Genomic DNA, 21995 nt, shown 5'->3' on the forward strand with positions numbered 1-21995 from the left:
TTAAGCAGAGCTTCTGCAATGAGTCAGTACTTTAAAAGCTTTTTTTGAGTGAGAATTTGAATCTGAAGGTTAAAATATTCCTTTTCTTCTGACTTGAGTCTGAAGTGAGAATATGGTTGTTTCCTCACTTAACCTCAATCTCTTAAAGTTTTATTTTTTTAGTTAAAACAAAATTACTTGCCTTGACATGAACATTTGATATAAAAGAATAATGACCAAAGAAAGCCTTTTAATGGAAAGCAATTAATTTCAGTGGTCCATGCAGCCCTTTTTTAGGTAAAATCAAACAAAAAGCTTTAAATTGGGCTATATTAGAAATATCTTTTAACTCGGAATACTTTTTTGTCTGCGCTAGGTCTTTATTGCTGCGCATGGGCTTTCTCTAGTTGCGGCGAGCGGGGGCTACTCCTCGTGGTGGTGCGTGGGCTTCTCATTGCAGTGGCTTCTCTTGTTGCGGAGCACAGGCTCTAGGCGCAACGGCTTCAGTTGTTGTGGCACACGGGCTCAGTAGTTGTGGCTCACAGGCTCTAGAGCGCAGGCTCAGTAGTTGTGGCGCATGGGCTTAGTTGCTCTGCGGCATGTGGGATCTTCCCGGCCCAGGGCTCGATCCCGTGTTGCCTGCATTGGCAGGCGGATTCTTAACCACTCTGCCACCAGGGAAGCCTATACATGTTTTTTTTTTTGATGAAAAACTTTCACACAGGAATAGAAGAGAAGCAAGATCAACCCACATACCCTGCAAGAAACTTAAAAATTGTATAGATCTACAAATATAAATGTTATGTTTGTAGGGAGTGAACGGAAAATGACAAATACACAACTCTCGTACTATTCATTCACAAAACTTCAATAATGAAAATAAATTCACAAATTAAAAAAAAAAGAAAGGAAATCATCTCAGGCTAAAATGTTAATACTGCCAAACATGGTTCTGGAAGTTAGCCAGGGCAGCCTTTCATTAAACTGAAAGTTTTCCTTTTGACAGTCTTCCTTGTGTTTAAGATGTCTGGTGGGGGTTGTTGACTTGCAGACTTTGAGCATTGACATTGACATTGGTGCCCACCCGCAGAGATAATTAGAGTTTGATAGGATCTAACAACCTCATGCTGGGTGGAAATAGATACTCCTGTTGGAACTTTGGCAGACAATGAAGAGAGGTACCAATTATTAAGGATGCCTCTGCCACCAGCACAAAGTGCTATAGAGACGTGTTCTTATCTGATCCTCCAAAAACCCTCCTGAGAATAGGTGTTGATTGCTCTTGTCCCCATTTTACTGGAGAAGAGACTAAGGTGCAGAGAGGATCACCCAGTTCATAAGTAGTAGAACCAAGCTTTGAATTAGCTTTCTTATCTGTCTCACTCAGAAGTACTCTTTTTTTTTTTAGTTTAGTTTATTGAGGTATAGTTGATTTACAATGTTGTGTTAATTTCTACTCTACAACAAAGTGATTCAGTTATATATATATATAAATTCTTTTTTATATTCTTTTCCATTATGGTTTATCACAGGATATTGAATATAGTTCCCTGTGCTGTATAGTAGGACCTTGTTGTTTATCCATTCTGTATATAAGAGTTTGCATCTGCTAATCCCAACCTCCCAAGCCATCCCTCCCCCACCCCACCCCCTGAACTTTGATAGTGATATTATGGTATCAGCAGTCCAGAAGCCTTAGACATCAGTGCCTGCCTTCCTCACTTCAGCAAGTCCAGGGAAGTTCAACAAACCAAAGCATCCTAAACCTCACTGTTATTTGGGAACTGTGCATTTATATGCTTCGTTTAGGAAATGCGAGGAGAGCATGTGATATGAGAAAAGCACTGTTCTAGTTGGGAGAGATCCAAAGAGGAATCCAAAGAGGGTCTCAGCCTCCAACATGTGGAGAGACAGTCTTGTGTGCAGATATTAGAAGGAAAGGTGCATAGGTCCAAAGCTGGAACATGGTGGTCAGATGAATGAAGGGTCTGCTTTTTACATCCTGTTCCAATGGTTACGCTCCATGTTTTGACATTCCCCATAGATCTGAGAGTAGAAGGGCAGGACTGACGAAGAAATTTCTTTCTAATTCTAGCCCCAGCAAAGCAAAATATCTTTTATTGTTGGGCAACAAATAGCTATTTTAAACTTCTATAAGTACTGTTGAACTAGTTTTAACAGACTAAACCCGTGTAAAATACCAAGTTCTCTAAGTGTTCTGCTCCACGTCCCATAGGTTCTCTTTCACTCTTCTTGGTGATGCTTGCAATAATGAAGCTGCCCATTACCGATTGCTAAGTGGGTATTATTATCTCATCTACTCTTCACCACAACTTTGTGGCGTAGATATAGTCATGCCACTTTACAGCTGAGGACACGAAGGCTCAGAGTGGTAAATTTGCTCAACGTCACACAGCTAATAAGTGGCAGATCTTGGGTTCAAACCTATACCCTGGCTTCAAAGCCTATGTTCTTAACTTCTATTTGCTACTGAAAATAATCCTTTCATGGATGTGATGTAATCTGGTATCTGTACACACCTCCTTGATAGGTATTAGACAACTTTACCAAGAAACTACTGTCTGTTGTTTAGAAACCTTAATTTTTAGATCTTCAAACTCAGTTCAAACCGGTATCAAAAATAAAGCAGCTCTTTGATTTAAGAAAACAAACAAGTTAATCATTTTTTTCCATTAACCAACACTTAATAAATACTTGCTCTCACTGATTTCTCTACCTCTATTCTTCATTCTAACAAAATGAATTCAGCATAGATGCTTCTGTTGACTTTCTGTTGTATACGTCAGAATTTTGAGGCCTGAAAGGTGAGAAGTCACTTTTCTGCTGCTCCTGTCTGGGGAGATTTGCTGAGAAAAGGGTTAAGAATGCCAGAGGCTTCAAAAGTAGAGCTGAGAAGGTCAACGTTGGAAGGAGAAATCTGTGTCCATGCCCTTTTTAAGAAAGGAAAAAATTGGGAGCCCAAAACACTAGTTCTTATTCAGATTCTTTGAGACTAAAGACAAGATCCTTCCCTTGACTTGTCAACCAAGAAATATGGACAAGAATTCAGAGGTACCTTAAAGCCAGGTGATGACGTTGCTGACAAGACCTGAAAGGAAGTGGACAGAGGAATGACAAAAGGTTCAAGCCCTCCTAGAGGTCTGGGAGCTTGGGTGCCTGTGGACCCAGCTGTCCAACTAGCATGAGCGAGTGTGGGCACCATGTTAGACAGCATTCCCAATCGGCTCATGGGCTCATCTCAAACACCAACCACTGGGTTCTGGAATTTTTCTTAGGCTGTATGTCTTCTTAGAGAAATGTTACATAGAAGAGGCACCAGGTGGTACCCAGCATGATATTCACTGCTGATTCATCCCTCTTCCAGTCCTGGCTGCCTCTTGCTCAGTTGACGTAATGGAAGTTGCTCAATGGTACTAAACAGCAGCCTCTTGAATCCCCCCACTTCTCCCTCTCATCCCAAAGAAACTCAGCTTGGATTGGGCGCAGTTTGAATCTTAATCCAACGGTGCTAAAGGTGCCCTGGCTACTGTCCATGGGGAGTGTGCTGACTGGAGGCCATTGCCCCTTCCGGGTGAGTTTTCGTTCATGCCTCTCAGGCCACTTTCCATGAGGTGTCCATGGTATGTGGGACACCAGCCAGGTGCTTGATGCGCTCTGGCTTATGGATGCAAGTCACGTTTGTCCTAGTCGCATGTCACACTCCTCTTCCTACACCCCCTGAGCCCCTGGTTCAAGGAAGGGAGGCACCAGCTCTCGGAGATGCTGTCCCACCAGCCCCAGGATGCCGCCCCGACCATTTGAAAGCGTTGAGGTGCTGAGTTCACCGTCTCACCATGCCATTGCTGTCAGTGTTAAAAACTTCATTCCAGTAGGCTGGTTTCCTTCACATTCTTGCGTGCCCTTTCTTTAGTAAGCAACAAACATGGTTCCCTTCACTTGGGCAAATATTGTTCCCTTGCCCTCCTAGCTCACTGTGCTTTAAGTTGCTACATCACCTGTTGTTATTCAGCCCTTCACTGCTCTTATTCTTTCTCTTCCACCACCTTTAGCCTCCTTTTTTATATGTTTTGTCCAGTTCTTGTCCCCCTGCCCCAGTCCTCATTCAAGGAAGCAGCTAAGAAACAATCTAGGTATTGCCACAGCAGCAAGAATGTGTGACCTTTGTCAGTCACCCACAGATCCAATTTCGACTATGTAAAAATAAACTAATTAAAGAATATGATTGTATTTATTTATACCTGGCTCCACGAGAGAGGAGGTAAAAAATAATCACATCTGCCACAAGCAGATGTTTGAAAGTTTCGGATTGAGACGTGAAGACCAGTGTGTGCATACAGAGAGGTTGCATCTCAAAAGACAAAAATGCAATAATGTATCTTCATTGTGTAGAATATGGTTTACGCACAACTTTGCAAACACAGAGCTGCCCACGTTCTGTTTCCTCGGCAGGTAAAGAGAATGCCAGCTGCTTATTCTACTGCTTTACTTCAGGGAAAGAGTAGAGGTTACAAAAAAATTAGTTGGCTGATATAATTCATCAATTTACTGCAAGGTTATACACACACACACACACAAATACAAAAGCATAGATTATGTGTAAAGCCACCATGAACATGTGTTTTAATATTTATGAAGGTATTTGGATCATTTTTAAATCCCAAACTTGTGCAATGTCATATATACAATAGACTACTCTTCTTAAAATACCAGAAAAAAAAAATTTTCTACAGAAGGCAATCCCCAGAAGTCATTTTTTTTTTAAAACTTCCTTGTTTTTACACAAAATTCAATTTCTTATTGAAGCACTTGCATCCTTTGTCGTGTATCTAACAAAATCCAGAAAAGGCAGGTTTTTGCAGAAACATAAAGATGAGGTGATTTTTCTCCCCAAGGCATAATTTTGTGTTGGTGTGTTAAAATAGCTTTAGGTAAAATTTTAGGCACATGGGGAAAGAATATATATAGAATGTGTATAATATAAGCAGAAGAATATTTATTATTGTGTTTTAAGCTAAAGCCTTTTGTACACAAAACCCATCAGTTATTAGTTCATTCACATGTGAATTTTTAGCAGTCAACCAAGTTAATGAGCCATGGAAGCATTCTGCAGAATCACAGGAATATCTCTTGAGTGTCATTAATTTCTTGAATTTTTATTGGGAGAGTGTATGACCAGGGAAAATATTTCTAACCTGCTCACAATGATGCTTCAAAAAACCTGGAATTTTCAGATGAACAAGAATGAAAGTTTCTATTTTAGAACCGAAGTAAGAAAACAGAAATGGTGCGTCCCCACCCCCTCCATCCCTCCACCCAAGCTGCCACTTCTACCAGCTGACTCAGAAGAGCTTGCTTTCCGCCCGTGGTTTCCATTACAGCCGAGTCCTTTGGTGAGCTGCACCCAGGAGATTGCCTCCTGGCCCCTGCAGTCTACACAGCAGCAGACAATGCCCTGAGCTGGGAGTTGTGGCTGCTCTGTCACCTGTCTGGGCCACGTGCCCTTCCCTGGGAATACGCCTCCCCCTTCCTCCCAAAGCTTTCAACGCCTTTCCCATCCCCCGCCCCTTCCCCCCCACAACACACACCAAAGCATGCTGCACCCATGGTATTCAGTGCTTTCTGTCTAAAGTACAAGATTAGAAATGAAAGGGAAGTTTAGAACCTGGTTTTTTATTGGGGATTTTCCCAGGTAGCCTTCCTTACTCATCTCTAGGAAGTAGTTCTATTGGAGAAAAGCTGTGAAATGAACTCCTGGGACTGCTGTTCCATGGCAAGGAATCCTGGTATCTACAAGCCTCAGTGGGTCTGGGCATTGTCCTTGTCCAGCCCTTTCTCTTGGAATGTCACGTCTAAAAATTATAGGCCTAGGCTGGACCTGGTGTGAAGACATCCTTGCCAAGTATTTGTTTCATCAGATGTTAAAATAACTGTGTCCTATTCTGGAATGCAGGGCAAGTCCTACCCCCGGTGGAATAATATATTTTAAGTGATTTCTGAAAGTGGGTCGTGAAAGCCATCCGCCACATGGCCCATGTTTGCACATCTCTATATAGTTACAGTTGCAGAATTTGACAGTGTAACTCTGAATCTGATTAATTGAGAATGTGTAAAAACAAAGTTCTTGCATTACAGCTCGTTCCTTATCTTTGTGTCTTTTACTGTGATGTTGTAGAACTTGGATCATATGGAAAACTAAAATATTATGACACAATGACTGAAGAAGGTAAGAATGATTTTAGAATTGTATGCACTGGCTTTTTTTGTCATTTATGGTGTCTGTGGCTTGCCCATTTTTTTTTTAAACTTTTTTTCCCCCTCTTTGCATGACTTCAGTGACATTGTGTGTTTTATTATTCTTTCCACATGTTCGTCTAGTTTTTGCCATCGTGTTGGTTTGGAATTGGAGACGTGCAATACCATGAGCAATCATGTTATTCCATTCAGACGATCCAAACCATCTCAGTTGTGTAACACAGTCAGAGAAATGGTGTCAGCAACATAAGCACAGGCCCACGCCCACTGGGTCATCGTTATTTCCTCCACGTGCTCACAACATATAGAAACACATCCAACCAATACTCTTAATATGCCCCAGTTTCAGAGGAGGGGAGGTTCTGGTAATATTCTGATTTATGCAAAGGAATGAGCGACCTAAAGGAACCACTAGGCCCCAAACCAGTCGGAGACCTGTTTCTGATGCAGAGGGCCGTGTAGGCTCATGTCCTTAGCTGTCACAGTCCCTGTTAACTCACCCAAGAGAGGCCAGGGCCACCATTCCAGCCGGTGGGATTGTATATATTGGGATTCACACCCCGTGAGCTTGGACGTATCATTTTAACCATTTCCCCCGAATAAGTGAAGTCTGGCAGAAACTTCTTTTTCAGTGTATCTACTGATGAATTCCAGGCTCTGTCCCAGAGCACGGCCTTGCCCCAGTCAGAATGACTTTTCTGAAATAAGTGCACCACGGAACAGCAATTTGAGAATTTTTGCGTTCTTGTAAAGGGAGTTGTTCTCTTGCCCTATCTCTCACACATACCTCCGCCTTTTGACTAATAAATAATATTTGTAAGTTATGAAAACATTTGGAGTTTTCCCGTGAGTTTTACACTGATATTGACAAGAAATCAAAAGGTACCCTAGAAGGGGAATCAGTTAATTTTATCCTTCAACATGAGAGAAACTCCCCAAAGTGTTGTATATCTTATTTTCAGCTTCTAGTATTTCTGAGTTGCCTTAGCTTGCCAAAGATCTCCTAGTTGCTTTGCAGGAAGCAGGACATCCGACAGCCCTCGGTAAGAGCAGGCCCTTTCCAGCCCCTCCCCACTCTGGCTTCTGCACTGTACCCGGGCCCTTCTCTGCGGCTATCTCTGTGCTTTCAGTTAACCACTGTGATGTTTTCTAAAGCAGCAGGCCACAGTAAGGATCTCAGACTGGGCTCTGTTGTAGCCCAGGGCCCTCCCAACAACCTGGGGAAATGCAGACCCTTGGGCAGTGAGAGCCCCAAAGGCAGAAAGCTACCTATGAGAATCAGTATTCCACCACCGCGGGGACAGAAAGAGCAATCTGTACCTTAAAGGAAGGCTCCTGTCCCGGCTGTTATTTTTAGTTCGTGTCTTGAAACCACTTTGATTTTTCTTGGTGATTGGCTTGGGAAGCCAAAGGTTTGGGCCTCACTGATTTTATAATTCGATTCGGGAGTCTCACAGCCCTCAGCCTCGGCCTCATGGCTTGGGCAGCTGGTGGGTTTGTTACCTTCTACCTGAGCAGTGACGACCCTTCACTTTTCTCTCCTTCCTCCATCCTGTCCTCTGCCTTCTGCCCTTAGCTTCCTGTGGCCAGAGCAGCTTCTGGCTCTCTGTTGCCTCAGTTGCCCCTTTTCTCCCTTACTGTTCCCTTCCTCCCTCTTTCCACATCTATTTGAGCAAATGTGGCCATCCGAGTGTTCCCTTAATCTTCCCACGCCAGACAAACCAAGATTATGCGAAGATGCAAAAATGCTACTTCCGAGCTGTTGCTACCACTTGCTATCGAACAGCTGGGCTTTCTAGGCAGGGAAACAAAGCCAAAATAATATCTGGAATGAGAAGGCTGACCAGCTTAGCAAGATTGTGAAATCTTCGCAAGATTGTGAAATTGTCTTTGGGGGCCCTCACGGTCACCTTTAACGTTCCTTATCCTTCTCGTGACTGCCCCATTCCTTCATGCGTATCCCTTTGTGCCCCATGCTTAGCTGAAAATTCACCCCTGTTACGGTGATAGCTAATAATAGCTAAGGGAGCACTTGAAAAGCATGTTCTGTGAAATACTACTTCCAGATCATGTCATTAGGAATTTTGCAACAATTGGGGGAAAAAAAAGAAAGCAAGCTTGATTTCATAGTTAAATAAGCAGGAGGGCTTCTGAGTTAAGTTAAATAGGTTTCTTTACCACGTGACTTGTCAGTGCCTTCGCTACGTACCCATGCACTGCAGCATATAATAGTAAATCGTGTAGAGGGATGGAGTTTGCAGTATTTCCCAGACTTTTTTGGTCAGAGGACCCATTCTTCCACGGAGCCTCTTGTGGAGCTCTTTTAGAAATGCTGGTTAAGACATTATCCTTCACCTAGAATAGGAACCTCTGAAAGATTCAGAAGTTTTCTAAACACATAGCAATCCCTCTCAGGCATTCATGGAAAGGATACTTTGGAACAGGAGGTCTCCCTACAGCCCCCCTCAGATTATACCCTTTGGCAGCTGCCTCTGTGACCAGCCAGGCCTGGCTTAAACCTAATTCTGGGATTCAACTTAAAAGACGCTCAGTAACCTCAGACCTGGCAACCACCATGCATGACTTCTTCAGATTCTAAAGGGCCTCCCCCATCTCATTGAAAATAATAGCAATAACTGTGAGGTACATCACTTCCATGTTGTACAGTTTAAGGAGATATAATAAAGGTGAAGATGTTATGGGCAATAGGGGACTAGTATAGCCTTCAGGAAATATCCCCCTCCATTTGAGCATTTCTTTTCACAATTTTAGAAATGTGACTAGCCCTTGACAGGGCTTTATTGTAATTGCCCACGTGACTAGTCATTATTTGTAACTGTTTCCAGAGAGAGCTCTGGATGTTGCGTGACATCAGCTACTTGCAACGAGGCCTGTTTTATTTTTATTCCCTAAAGTGGATTAAATGGAAAGATGAATTATATATGCCACCCCCTGTCCTAAGAGAAATGGTGTGATGATTTCCTCAATATAGAGAACTGTCCAGCACAGATTCAGTTTATTATTTTAAGCACCTACTGTATGCAAGTTATTCTGCTAGGTGCTTTGTTGAAACACAAGATTAAAAGGTGGGCAGTTTTCCCCATGGAACTTATAGACGGGGGAGAAATAAAGCACAGCAATCACTGAGCCACCAGGAAGAGAGTGGTAAGTACCACAGGTGCTCAGAAAAAGATGACAGACTATGGGAGAAGGAAAGATTGCTTTCAGCGGGGGGCGGGGTGGGGAGGGATTTCGTGGAGGTGATCTTTGACCTGCACCCTAAAAGATCAGTAAATATGGGGTAAATTGGGAAAGGAGGAGTGGTAAGTTCCGAGCCACCCGGCTGAGAGAAGGATGAAAAGAGGGGCCACACCAACCCTTACTGGGTGCCTCCCACCTGCCAGGTGCAGTGCTGTGGGCTTTTTATATATTCTGTGTCATTTACTCCTTGTCATGATCACATAGTTAGATTTTACTGAAGATGAGAAAACCAAAGCCCAAAGAAGTGTTGTATTAGATGAGGAAATGAGGACACAGAGAAGAAAAGTAATTGGCTCTGGGACTCGTAGGTAGTAAGTTGAGATGAGGGACCTGAACTCAGGACTGTGGCATGCCACCCCCTGTCCTCTCAGCTCCACTGTGGTTGCTCCACAAGGTGGAATGAGGAACTGGACAGTTCACATTGGCTACAGTGTAGGAGTGGGAAGAAAGGCTTGATGGAGACCAGACCATGGGAAAGGTTGAACCACAGACTAAGAATGACAGTGAGCTATTGACTGAAACATGGCCCCCCTACTGGAACACTTTACCATTAAAATGTTACTTTAATAAAACAATCTGTTTACTCTCAGACACTGGACAAAAGCATAACATTTTTTGTAAAATTTGCCCCTCCCCTCGGAGCCCTTTCCCTCCCTCCCTTGTCTTCAGGTGCCCAGAACATAAATGGGAACAGCTCCCTGGGCCACACCCAACTCCCTCTCCCACCCCGAGCCAATCAGAATTTTATCCACTCAGTCATTCATCCCCTAACATATTCTTTCAGCAACACTCAGTATGGACCAGGCACTAGACTGGGTGCAGGGCCTGTGGAGATGAAAGACAGTGCTTCTCCTGAAGAATTCACGCTCTAGTGGGAGACGTAGGCAGAGAGATGAGTAGCGTGATGGGCAGAGCCGAGGTGCCAGGGGAGCCCAATGGAAATGAGGGCAGGCTTCTCAGAAGGGGCCATGTCTCCACTGCCTCATTCCTGCCTGCCAAGGTGATGACTCTCCCACCAGCCACCTGATTCTAGTGTGTTCACTTGATAATAGCTGAGCACCTGCCTCTGTATGAGTCATGTTCCTAGACTTGATAGATTCGTGAGCTTCACTCCTCCCAAAGACTCTATTTCCCTCTGTAACAAGATGTTTCCAAGGATACAAACAAATGACTCCAGGGGTAGTCTTTTGGTGACCTCAGATCCCCCTACATGGGCATCCATCCCTTTATCTCCTCATGGGGTGATACTGAATATTCTTGGAAGAGCAATCTCCGATTTTTACTTAATGTCAATAACCCAGAGTTTAACACTACTATATATAAAGTAGATAAACAACAAGGACCTACTGTATAGCACAGGGAACTGTATTCAATATCTTGTAATAACCTATAATGGAAAAGAATCTGAAAAAGAATAGATACACACGTACATATTCACATGTACATGTATAACTGAGGTGTACACTTTGCTGTACATCTGAAACTAACACAACATTGTAAATCAACTATACTTCAGTTAAAAAATAAATAAATAACCCATAGTTTATTTCTCATCTGCAGACACCCAAATTTCATACCATTATCACTCCAGAACATCCTCAATAAATTGAACTTGGCTTCCTTACTAAAGTTACTTTAAATGAAAATGTAGAAAGTTAGTTCAAAAGAAAACAAACTCATGTGATGGAACAGAGACATTCAAAGGAGAGATGCCTTTCCACCAGTGGCAATATACACAACTAATCATTTCTGCTCTTTGGAGATAAACATTCACAGAGACATGTAGGTAGGTAGGTAAACAGAAATCCTGACTAAGGATATTTTGCAAAGATGCAATGTATTGTCCTAAACTCGTTGCCATTTAACAGAAGCCATTTCTAGAAAAATAATTTCTCCACTATTTAAAAAGTCAATCTTTGTTCATTTGTATAAGGAAAGTATAAGAAGATGTTCATTTGTATAAGAAGATAGAAAAGTTTGTTGTAATATCAAAGGCAAAAACAATCTTTTCTTTAATGAAATTAAGGCTAGTTTCATGGCAACCTATTGGCAACCTCTTTACCAAGCTGAGAAACTAATAATGTCTTACGTGAATCATGGTTTCCTCAATTAGTCATGTGGCTGAGTTTTGAAAACCCACATTATTTCAAAGAAACAGAAGCACCCTAAGGTTACATAGCCAGTCATTTGATGTTCTTAACTGCAGGGAAATATTCCAGTTCTTTCTCAAAGAGAAATTGAATTTTGGAGTACTATTCAACAGTAGTTTCCATTGCCCAAGAGGTATCCTCTGAAAATGTAGTCCTAAAACAGGTCCTTGGTGCTATCTGTGGCCTTCACATTATATTTTAATCCTGGCTTTGAATGGATGAGACTGTGTTGTATACCCTGATATATCAAGCAGGATAGTTTCAGCTCTATATAGCAGAAAATCCAGATTAACAGTGGTTTAAATCAGATGGAAGTATATTTCTCTCTCAAGTAAAAGAGGTCCAGAGGCAGGCTGTACATGGCTGATATGGAAGCTTCACAGTAATCCTAGACCCCAGCTCCTTCCATCCTTCTTCTTCACCATCCTAATATATGACTTTCAACCTCAAGGGCACCTCATGGTCCAATATGGCTGCCACTACAGCTCCAGCCATCGCATCTGTATTCCAGGAAGGAGGAAGGGCCAAAATTATTTTCCCCAGCTGTTTTGTCTTCCTTTTAAGGAGGTTTCCTTTTAGACCCTCCCAGTAAGATCTGTCCAAAACTCAGTTACATGCCTACACATAGTTCAAGGAAGCTTGGAAATGTAGTATGTTAAGCTGGGTGATTTGCTAGCCCCAATAATTCAGATATTATGTCTTAGGAAATGAAAAAGGAATAGATATTGATAGGCAACTTGCAGTCTCTCCACAACAGAGAAATATCACTTTCATATAACTGTATGTTGTTGGGGAGGACTGAGACCAGAGCAAGCTCTGTGAGGAAGGTTGAGAGCTCATGCTAAGTTTGAGATGCCTATGGAACATCCAAATGGAGATGTGGAGAAAGTGGAATTGTAGTCTGGAGCTTGGGAGAGAAGTCAGGGCTATAGATGTAGATTTGAAAGTCGTAAAATATAGGTATCATTTAAAGCTAAAGAACTGGATAAGAATACCTAGCCAATCAATAGGAAAGAGGAGGCCAAGGACTGAGCCCTGGGGACTCTAAAGTGTAGGGTCTGGGAAGAAGGGAGACAGTCCAGCAAAGGAGACTGTGGTGGGCAGAGGACCAGGAGAGAATGGCATCCCAGAAGCCAAGGGAAGAACTTGTTCTAAAGGAGGGGTATAAAAAGGTGATGGCATCAATGAATTGACCAATGAGATCAAAGAATTTTTGTAATAGAAAGATAAAAGAGTTACAGACAGAACGTGAGATGTTTCCAATCAGGAGTTTGGACGTGGTGGAGTTATTGCTAGTGACAAAGTCTAAGGTCTAACTGCAGGAGTGGATGGATAAGGTGAGCTGGAGGAAAGGGCAGCTGGAAGTGAGTAGGTGAGGGCGGTGAGGAACCAAGTGTTGCAGGGCTCACCACGTAAGAGTTACTGTGGATGGTAACACGAGTAATGGTGGAGAGAAAAAGAGTGAACTGGGTTCTCATATATTCAGGAAAGAGGGAAGGATGACTTGGAAGTCGTTTGGGGTATAGGTGGTAGAGTTTATTAGCCTGGGCTTCAAAGAAGGACAGAGAAATGGTCTATAAGTGATAAGGTAGGAGGAATGGAATGTGGGCACTTGGAGAGACAAGAAGTGTCACTTTCAAAGGCCACAGGAGAAAAAGGGCCATCAAGAAACAGCTATGTTTCAGTTGGAACAAAAAGACAACGTTCATAGAAGAGGTTAAGACATAAGAGATTTACCAATGGCAGGGCTGGGAGGTTGAGTCAGTCCAGGGATTTTCAGAGCCACTTGGTGATAAGCATCTCGATGGTGATGGATGGTGCTGAAGTGAACAAGGATGTAGCATGGGATGGGAACAACCTAACAATGTTTTCAAAGTTCTTCCTAGAGCCTCTTTCTTGCAATTGGTTGCATGGGAAGTTTGCAGTGATAAAGTGGGGTCTATCTTTCCAGGAGAGAGGAGCTCTGGGGAATCCCCCTGAGTCCAGCTTGGAGTGGGGAAGGTTGAGGAAGGAGATCAGCTTCCTTAATTCAGGGAGAGAGAGTTCAGTCCAGCACAGGAGGACCTTTCTTACAGACATGGCCAAAGATGGGATGGCCTGTCTCAGACAGGAGTGAGTCTCCCATCTCTGGAGAAGCCAAAGAAGCCTCCATCAGAAGGATGTTCAGATAATGGACACCTTGATGCCCCTTCCAGTCCCACGTCCAAGATTCTGTCCTGGTGCCTTTGTTAAGTGTGACGGCAGACATTTTGGGTTTGCAGTCTACCTTTAAGATTAACTTGATCTTGCATTTTGATTAAGCTGCCACCAAAATTGTGGTAGGTATGTTCCTGGGTCATAGCATCTAGAATAAAAGGCTTGTGTATTAGTTGATCCATTTCACAGCCAAACTCTTTATTAATGTGGTTAAATACAGCAAATAGTCCGTTAGATAGTTCCTGTGGAATAGACCCTTAAAAGAACAAAAACCCACCCCCCCAAAAAATCCTATATTCTTAGTTACAAATCTAAACTTTTACCACAGTAGAAATTTTAAATTGCAAATTAATTTTAACTATTCTTTTTTATTATAAAAACATTACATGTGCACAGAGGTAAAAAGCAAACATTACATGAGGAAAGATAATAAAAGTGAGTCCCCCTTTTACCTCAGATTCCATTCATTCCTTACAGTTAACCACTTTTATCAGTTTTTTAACATATTCTCTTTTCTTCTCTGTACTGTTCTATACCTGGCTTTTGTTTATTAATATGTCTTGAAGATATCTCCGTATTAGCACTTTTTTACTTTCCTCATTCCTTTTTAGCAGTTGCATAGTATTCCACTGCCCGGCTCTTCCCTGGTGGGTTTGATCAGTCCCCTGTTGATGAAGATTTAGGATATTTCCATTTTTGTTCATTTAGTTATTACAATGCTACATGAGCATCTTCGTTGCCCATATAATAAACTCTACTGAATAGGAGATATAAATAAAGACATAAAATAAATGTCTGGAAATAGAAATGACAGATCAGAAGACATACCCACTTCAGACTTTGAATGATAGTGCCAAATTGCCCTTCAAAGGCATTGCACCAACTTACACTCCTAGTAACAGTGAAGGAGCAAGCCTTAAACAACAAATTTTAAAAAGTTCTTTGAACAGAGATTCAAACTGACTTCATTCCAAAGCGGATAAGCCTTCATAATGTAACTGCCTTCTCATGTTCTCATTGCTAAACCTGACTTTTTACCAAAGTTGATTGAAAGCCAGGGTGCAGTTCTGATGGAAGTCCTTGTCCTTTCTAAATGCAATGACAAGGCAATTCCTCCCACACAGAATATCCAGTTTCCACTGCAGCATGTACTTTCTTGCCTCAAGGCCATTGATATCCCTATAGAAAGTCCAAGAAGTACACTGCAGGTTAACTTTCTCCCTTCTGGTTACCAATGAGGGCACCCTCTGTTGTGCACAGACACCATTTCCAGCACCATGTTATGTTTCATTCATTCCAGGTTTATGGTTTAACTCATTCGGTCCAACTTTCCATAACCACACAATTTTTCTGGGCACCTAAACAGATGCTGTCTGTTAAGGCTGAGCCTTCTCCAAAAAAACAGATTGAACTCATCAGTTATTAACCACATTACTTTTTAGAGATGTATTCTTACAAGTCTCTCCCTGGGGCTGGATCTTAGGAAGACAGCAGCCTAGTGTGTGTGCATAACCAAACCAGTCAGCTAGTAACCTGTATCAGATCTCTCAGAAAGACCAAACCAGCTGTGTGGGTAAATCCACGGTCTTCCTGAAAACCAGGACCAAGGAAGTCTTCTCATTAGAATACATCCAGCTCCTCAAACTTCATTGCATCTTATTTTCATGATCTAAACTGTCAGCAGTAAAAGCAGAAAGATTGGACTTGGCAAGTAAAGGCAGACTTTGCCACGTTGCATATGTAGAAGGTGTTAAGTGGCAGCAGAAGGCAAACCATGGATGCTTTTTTTTGGTCTATTTCTGACATCTTCAGAACTGAAAACGTTAAGTTCTCCTTCATCAGTCAAACTTGAATACTGTTATTATAAATTAATAATATAATTTCCCGCCCCCATGAAACTTTCTCTTTAAATAAAAAAAAGTGGGAATCTGTTATACCAGGAGGTTGGCATGTTCAATTAAGCATGGTAAGTTTCTCTTTTGATTAGATCTGAAATGAACTGAAGTATCTCATTTTAGTCATGGGCCACTAAGCCTTCAGCCCCATTTAGTTAAGAACCCATGGCAGGTGCCGGCACTTCTGTTGCAAACCCACGATTTACAGGCACCAGTTTACCATGTAAAGTTGAGGTTTCAGAAAAAATAGAACATAAGAATTCAAGTTAACTGACAATCTGCAGACACATGAAATCCAAGTGACAGGAGAGGATGGGTGTACGTGAAACTGTGGCTGCTACAGAATAAAATCTTTCCCTTTATGCCAAGATAAATAACTGGGTAATATATAGGCTCATCATAAGGAAGAGCTATTTCGTTACATTCTGTTTTTTGTATACAAGTCAGAGTAACAGTTCAACACATATTTATTGAGCACCTACTATTTGCCAAGTGCTGTGAACAAATCAAAACTCTGCCCAAATGAATACACCAATGTCACAGCCCATTTGCAGAGAGACATACCCAAGATACAGGCTTTGACAACCTGATTCCGAGGAGCTCTTTTCCACCCCTTAGGTGGCAATGGGGCTGGATGCTGGCAAATCTTGGATCTGAAGCATGCCTGGGTAAAGTGATTCTTTATTCGTTTACCTCTTAGATATCCACAGGGTGCGAGGGATGGGAGCAGGGGAAAGAGGTTCAAGCCTTCTATCCGACAGCCCCTCCCTGGCTCAGAGCTCCAAAGCTGAGATCAGACAAACCCCTTTGAGGATGTTTGTGTGTGAGCCATTTGTATCTGTGTATATGAGATAGAAAGGTCCAGAAAATTAAGTTCCTTAAATAATAAAACAGGTGACCCAAAATGATGAAGAACAGTAACTCCCAAGCCGTGTCAGCCTCGACTAAGGTCAGTAAATTGGCTTCTTGCCTGAAACATCGTAGTTTGCTATCTGATACCTGCTGCGAGTTTTTTGGTTTGTAAAATTCCAATTTTGCCTGAACTTGATTAGGTTATCTTTTTTTTTTTTTTAAAGAGAGTCTCAAAATAGACAAACATTCATTGTAAACACTATTAGACTTTGGAGATTTAATCACAACATTAACTGGGAAGAGAGTCTGGTGAGTTTCCTGCGATGTGTTTCTGGATCTTCCTTCTTTCTCTCCCCTGGAAAAGAATGTAAACTTCAAATAGATTTGCATACAGCAAGAACTCCAAGCATCTCTCTCTCTCTCTCTCTCTCTCTCTCTCTCTCTCTCTCTCTCACACACACACACACACACACACACACACACACAAGGTTCCCTTTGTTGTTTGTGTTAATGTTATGTTCATAAACACTTACTGGGGACCAGCCTATGAAGTAAGTACTGGGGGGACAGATGAAAAGCAGCATGCCTGCCTTGAGGGGCCCACAGGCCAGTTGGAGAGAGGGTCAGTAAAACACCTCTGAGGCTCTATGATAACTGCCATGACAGCATCAGTATCAGAGCGGTGTTATAAAGTACCAAGGTGCCTTGCCAGCCCAGGAAAGGGACTCGGGGAAAAGCTTCCAGAAAGATGAGATGCCTAAAGCAGAGTCTTAAGAAGGAGTAAGACAAGAAAAAGTAACCGGGGAGCATTCCAAGCCATATGAAGGGTAAATTAGAAGGAGGCAGGTCGGCAATGTGATTAAAAGCTGGGAGACCAATTCAGAAGCTGTAGCCAGCATCCAGGCTGGAAAGGTTAGATCTAAAGTGTTCAAAGGTAGACTCAAAAGGACTTGGCAGCTAATTGGATATGGGGGAGAGGGAGACCTCTAAGGTGGCTAGAAAACACTGGGAGTGAGGAAATCACCAACAGAAAATACAAGCAGAAGAGCAGATTCCTAGGAAGGAAAATGATGTATGGAAGTTTGGGGCATGTTGAGTTTAACCATCAGAGGGACTTCCCAGTGAAGGTGTTCAGAAGTCCATTGGATGAGAGCATCTGGGCCAGAGATCTGAATGTGGGAATCGTCACTATCCAGGCAGTGGTCCACTGGGTCCCTTGGGAGAATGTGAGGTGTGAGGAAGAGGGAGCAAGGAGGGGCCCCTGAGGAGTGGTGACACTTAAGGAGCACTCTCGGGACTCCTTGAAAATCAAAGAGGATTTTGAGGAGGGGAGTGAGGGATATCAGATGCCACTGAGAGATCCAGGCAAGTGGAGGTGAAAAGTGGCCACGGGTGGGTTCAGTGGAGCAATGCTGACAATGGCAGATGCAGAGTTAAGAAATGACCGAAGGAACCATAAGGACACAGAGGCACCAGCACAGACTGATCTTTCCAGAGGCTTGTCCATGAAGAGAAGGCAAGAGAGAGCGGTGCCCGCAGGAAACCTGAAGTGAAGGGAAAAGTTGCCACATTGAAAGACTTAAGCTTGATTATATACTGAGGGGAAAGGGAAGGATTGAGGATGAGATGACTGGTTAGGCAGAGTCCCTGAAAAGGCAGGAAATTGGGATTAAGGACAAAATTTCAACCTTTAAGATACCAACTTTTGAAGCACATTGGAAATCTTCCAAAATATTTAGGAAGACACTCTCATATTTCCAACGATAAGGTGACCCCGTCAGGAGAGATGATGTAGAACCAATTCACATGTAGACAGAACTGTGCTTTACTTGTGACTCCAAAGGTCATTGTTACAGAGAATTATTTTTAAAAGCCTTAATGAGGAAATCAGCCTGCTTCATTTCATTATATGATGGGTTTGGCCACCGCTTGAGATACGATTATGTAAATATTCTTATTAATTACAAAAACTAGTCCTGTGATTATATCTATAAATATGACTACAATTAAATTATGTTCATCATCTTTATTATGTGGCCCATTCACAAAATATTTACAAAGACACTTTACAAACTACTTTATTACAATACTAGCTTAATTTCCATTATTGTCAATGTAATTTTACAATAAGTGGTTTTACATGATGTTTCACAAAAATTAGAGGAAATAATTTAGAGGTTGTACCTCAAAAGTAGATTTAAGAATAAGTAAGTAAACTCTATGATCTTGGTGTTTTTGTGCAGGACGAGAATATTATTTTTAATATTTTGCTTTTAAGAATAAAAGTCGGGTCAGATCCAAGAGGAGTTTATTCCTTCAAGCTGCTAGGTAGTGCCTTGTATCTTAGAACTTTCACTATTCTCTGAGTTTCCATGCCCTCCCGAGAAGGCGCACACCATCAGAGCGTGAATCTCAAGTCCTTGTTTCTTGTCTCTCTGGCTCCAGGCTGTGAACTCTACAAGGGCACCCACCAGCTGGATCTTATTACCAAATGTTGCCTGATTCATAGCACAGTCTTGGTTAATATTTGCAGAGTAGAAGATTGTGACTTGTACTGACTTGGAAGAAAAGCTGACTTCCCAGGGGAGCTAATATACCGAGAGCCTCACTGTAACTCACGATTCTAAGACGCTTGTTGAGGGACACAAAGATACACAGATGGCGGAGAGGTCTCTGCCGCTGAGAAGGCTGCCCTCTGGTGGGGAAAGCAGGCAGGTGGGCAGCAAACTGAAATAAGGACTGTGACAGGGGTACAAAGTGCCATGAGAGCGGCGGGCGGATTTCCACTTGGGAAGGTGGGTGTGTGTATCAGTAGAGAAAAAGCTTCGGGTCTGGCCTTCAGTTAGGCCTTGACAAATGAGGAGTATCTTCATACAGAAGGAGAAGCCAAAGCCCAGCTTTCCCCGCTCTGCTCTCTGCTGTGCTCGCCAGGCCTCCTCTTCCTTCCAGTGCTCACCTGGGCAGCCTGGTGGGGGAGGTGCAGGAATGGGATGACTGGTGTCCCCCTCTGTCTTCCATCTCTGGTGCATAAACACCTGGTCCAGCCCATTTCTCCTCTTTGCCTTCGGACAGTTCCTGGGGCTCTACGTACGGACCCTCAGTCCTACTGGGGCCTTGGGCTTGGGTGGACTTGAAAGGATTTACTTTGGGCCATTAGCCAGTGAGAAGCACGTGAACCTCATCAACTTGCCAGGAAACCTCAAACACAAGGATTGATTGAGCCCCACTGGGCGCTGGGAATACGGCAGCGAACAAAACAAAACGATGAAAATCCCTACCCTCGTGGAGCTTGGCTGCTAATGGGAAGCAGCAGATAATCAATAGCAATAAGGATACAGTAAATTAGATGGTGAAAAATACTTTAGAGAAAATAAGCTGGGGATGAGAAACGCTGGAAAGAAAAGCCGCAAATTTAAATAGGCTGCTCAGAGCAGCCTTGATGAGAAGGTGACATTTGAACGAGTACTTGAAGGAGTTGAGAGAGTGAAGCCCGTGGATCCCTGGGAGAAGAACATTCCAGGTAGAGGGACCAGCAAAGGCCATGGCGCTGAGGTGGGAGGGTGGACAGTGTTTTCCAGAACAGCAAGGAGGCCAGCGTGCTTGAGCAGAGTAAGCTAGGAGAGGGGGAGGGGACGAGGGAGGGGATCGAGGTGAGCTTCACTGGACAGAATTTTCCAGGTCACTGGGAAGATTTTGGCTTTCACTTTGACCTCAGGAGCCACTGCAGGATTTTGCACAGAGGAGTGAGTGGCGTGATCTGATCACTGAGACCAGCCTGGGGGACAGAGAGGTAAAGGTGGAAGGGAGACTGGCCAGGAGGCCAGCAGGATTGTTGCTCGGCCCAGGGGGTTGGGGAGGGAAAAGTGGTAAGACTCTGAAATATTCTGAAAGTAGAGACCCCAGATTTGCTGGTGGATAACATGTGGGATGTGAGAGAAGGGGAGGAACCCACGATGACCCCAAGGTCGGCGTTTGCTCTCTGCCACGTCAGTTCCATTGCATGCCTTCTCAGAGAGACGATGGCCTAGCTGCCTGACCTGAGTCTCTGCTTCCAGACAAAAAGACAGGGGATAAACAGGAAGAAAGTTCAGCGCCCTTTTACTTTTGAAGCTACCACCCAAGCCATAAACTTCAAAGACGGAGACGGGAAAGGCAGAACTGAAAACACAAAAATAGTTTCTAAAACACTAAGTATTCCCCCGTTTCATTTTCCCTTTTCTTCTCCCAAACCAAGGTCTGTTCACCGAGGTGTGTGTGGCCACTCCCGTTACATCTGTAAATCTCTTTGGTCCTATCTCCTCTGTGTTTCTGATGCTCAGAATGTCCATGGCAGCCGGGAGGGAATCTTAGCTCCAGCCCAAAGGGTTCCTGTCCGGCGCTGCTGATTACTTGGTGGGAAAGACGTGAAGGAATTTCCAGGGGTTGTTTTCATTAATTAACAGCAGAAACAGAAGCAAAATGCTTTTTCTTTGAGTAAACAGAACCTCCGAAGGTTATTTTGCGAAGCGGCTTAGAGCTTCTGTTTTATGGCGGAGAGATTGGTTGAGGATTTTGACTCCTCAAATTTTGTTCTTCCAAAATTTGTTCCTATTCATAATAGGCCTTTCTGCTTCGATCTTCTCCCACACTTCCCTGCTGCACCCCCTCAACGTACAGTCCCCTGAGGACACTCAGCTGGTATTCTGCAAATTTCAGAGCAAGCTAAACGGTATTAAAATTGTGTACTAGTTTTTGACGTACTAGGTGCCTCACGATTTGAGCAGAATTTTCTATTCCTGCGATTTTAAGTATACAAATAATCTGTCGCTGTATAAAGATACAGCACTTTAAGGGTTCACACTGCAGCAGTGTATGTTTTTTAAAGTTGCCTTAAAAAATGTTAAAAATCACTCCTTCTCTCACCTTGAAAAGTGCTCAAAATTGTCTTCTTTATCCCCAGGCACAGAGCTACAGTTTTTTCTTAGATCTGTCCATGTCAACCCTTATGCCAACGTGGAATCCATGCCTAAAATAGTCTATGGAAGCAGTGCCTTTACTGCCAAGGTCTCTTGCACCGGAGGCTGCTAAGCTTCCATTCTATTATTAAATATCAAGCTTTTTCTTTTCAGTAATTTATGGGGTGAAGGTCCTGCATTCACTTCCATAGTAATGACAACCCTTTCTGAGTAATTTACTGTATGTCAGGGCCATCTAAACACCTGCTGTGTATCAAACCATTAAGTCTTCCAGCAACTGTATGAGCTGGATGTTCTATTTATCATCCCCATTTAAAAATTCTGAGCCTGAGACACAGAGGAGGTAAAGCCCTTGTGCATCAGGAAGCTCTTCTGAGCCACCCCGAATCCACTGTGCAACACCAATAGCTCTTCCCTGTACCCTATCCTCACAG

The 21995-nt window shown here is 43.0% G+C and overlaps 1 protein-coding gene across 3 annotated transcripts in view; it reads left to right on the forward strand.

Moving 5' to 3' along the window:
* The window catches only part of SLC24A2 (solute carrier family 24 member 2), a 241650-nt gene that overhangs the window by 165073 nt on the left and 54582 nt on the right, over positions 1–21995 (forward strand). For 2 of the 3 annotated variants that reach the window (XM_029201494.1, XM_029201492.1), the window contains exon 4: positions 6173–6223. The exons of the other annotated variant lie outside the window; for it this stretch is intronic. In XM_029201494.1, the coding sequence (XP_029057327.1) occupies positions 6173–6223 (51 nt within the window). The remainder of the gene's footprint in view (positions 1–6172; positions 6224–21995) is intronic. 3 annotated transcript variants of the gene reach the window in all.

The sequence above is a fragment of the Monodon monoceros genome, unplaced genomic scaffold (assembly GCF_005190385.1).
Source record: "Monodon monoceros isolate NGI ecotype Baffin Bay Population unplaced genomic scaffold, NGI_Narwhal_1 Super_Scaffold_5, whole genome shotgun sequence".
Classification (NCBI taxonomy): Eukaryota; Metazoa; Chordata; class Mammalia; order Artiodactyla; family Monodontidae; genus Monodon; species Monodon monoceros.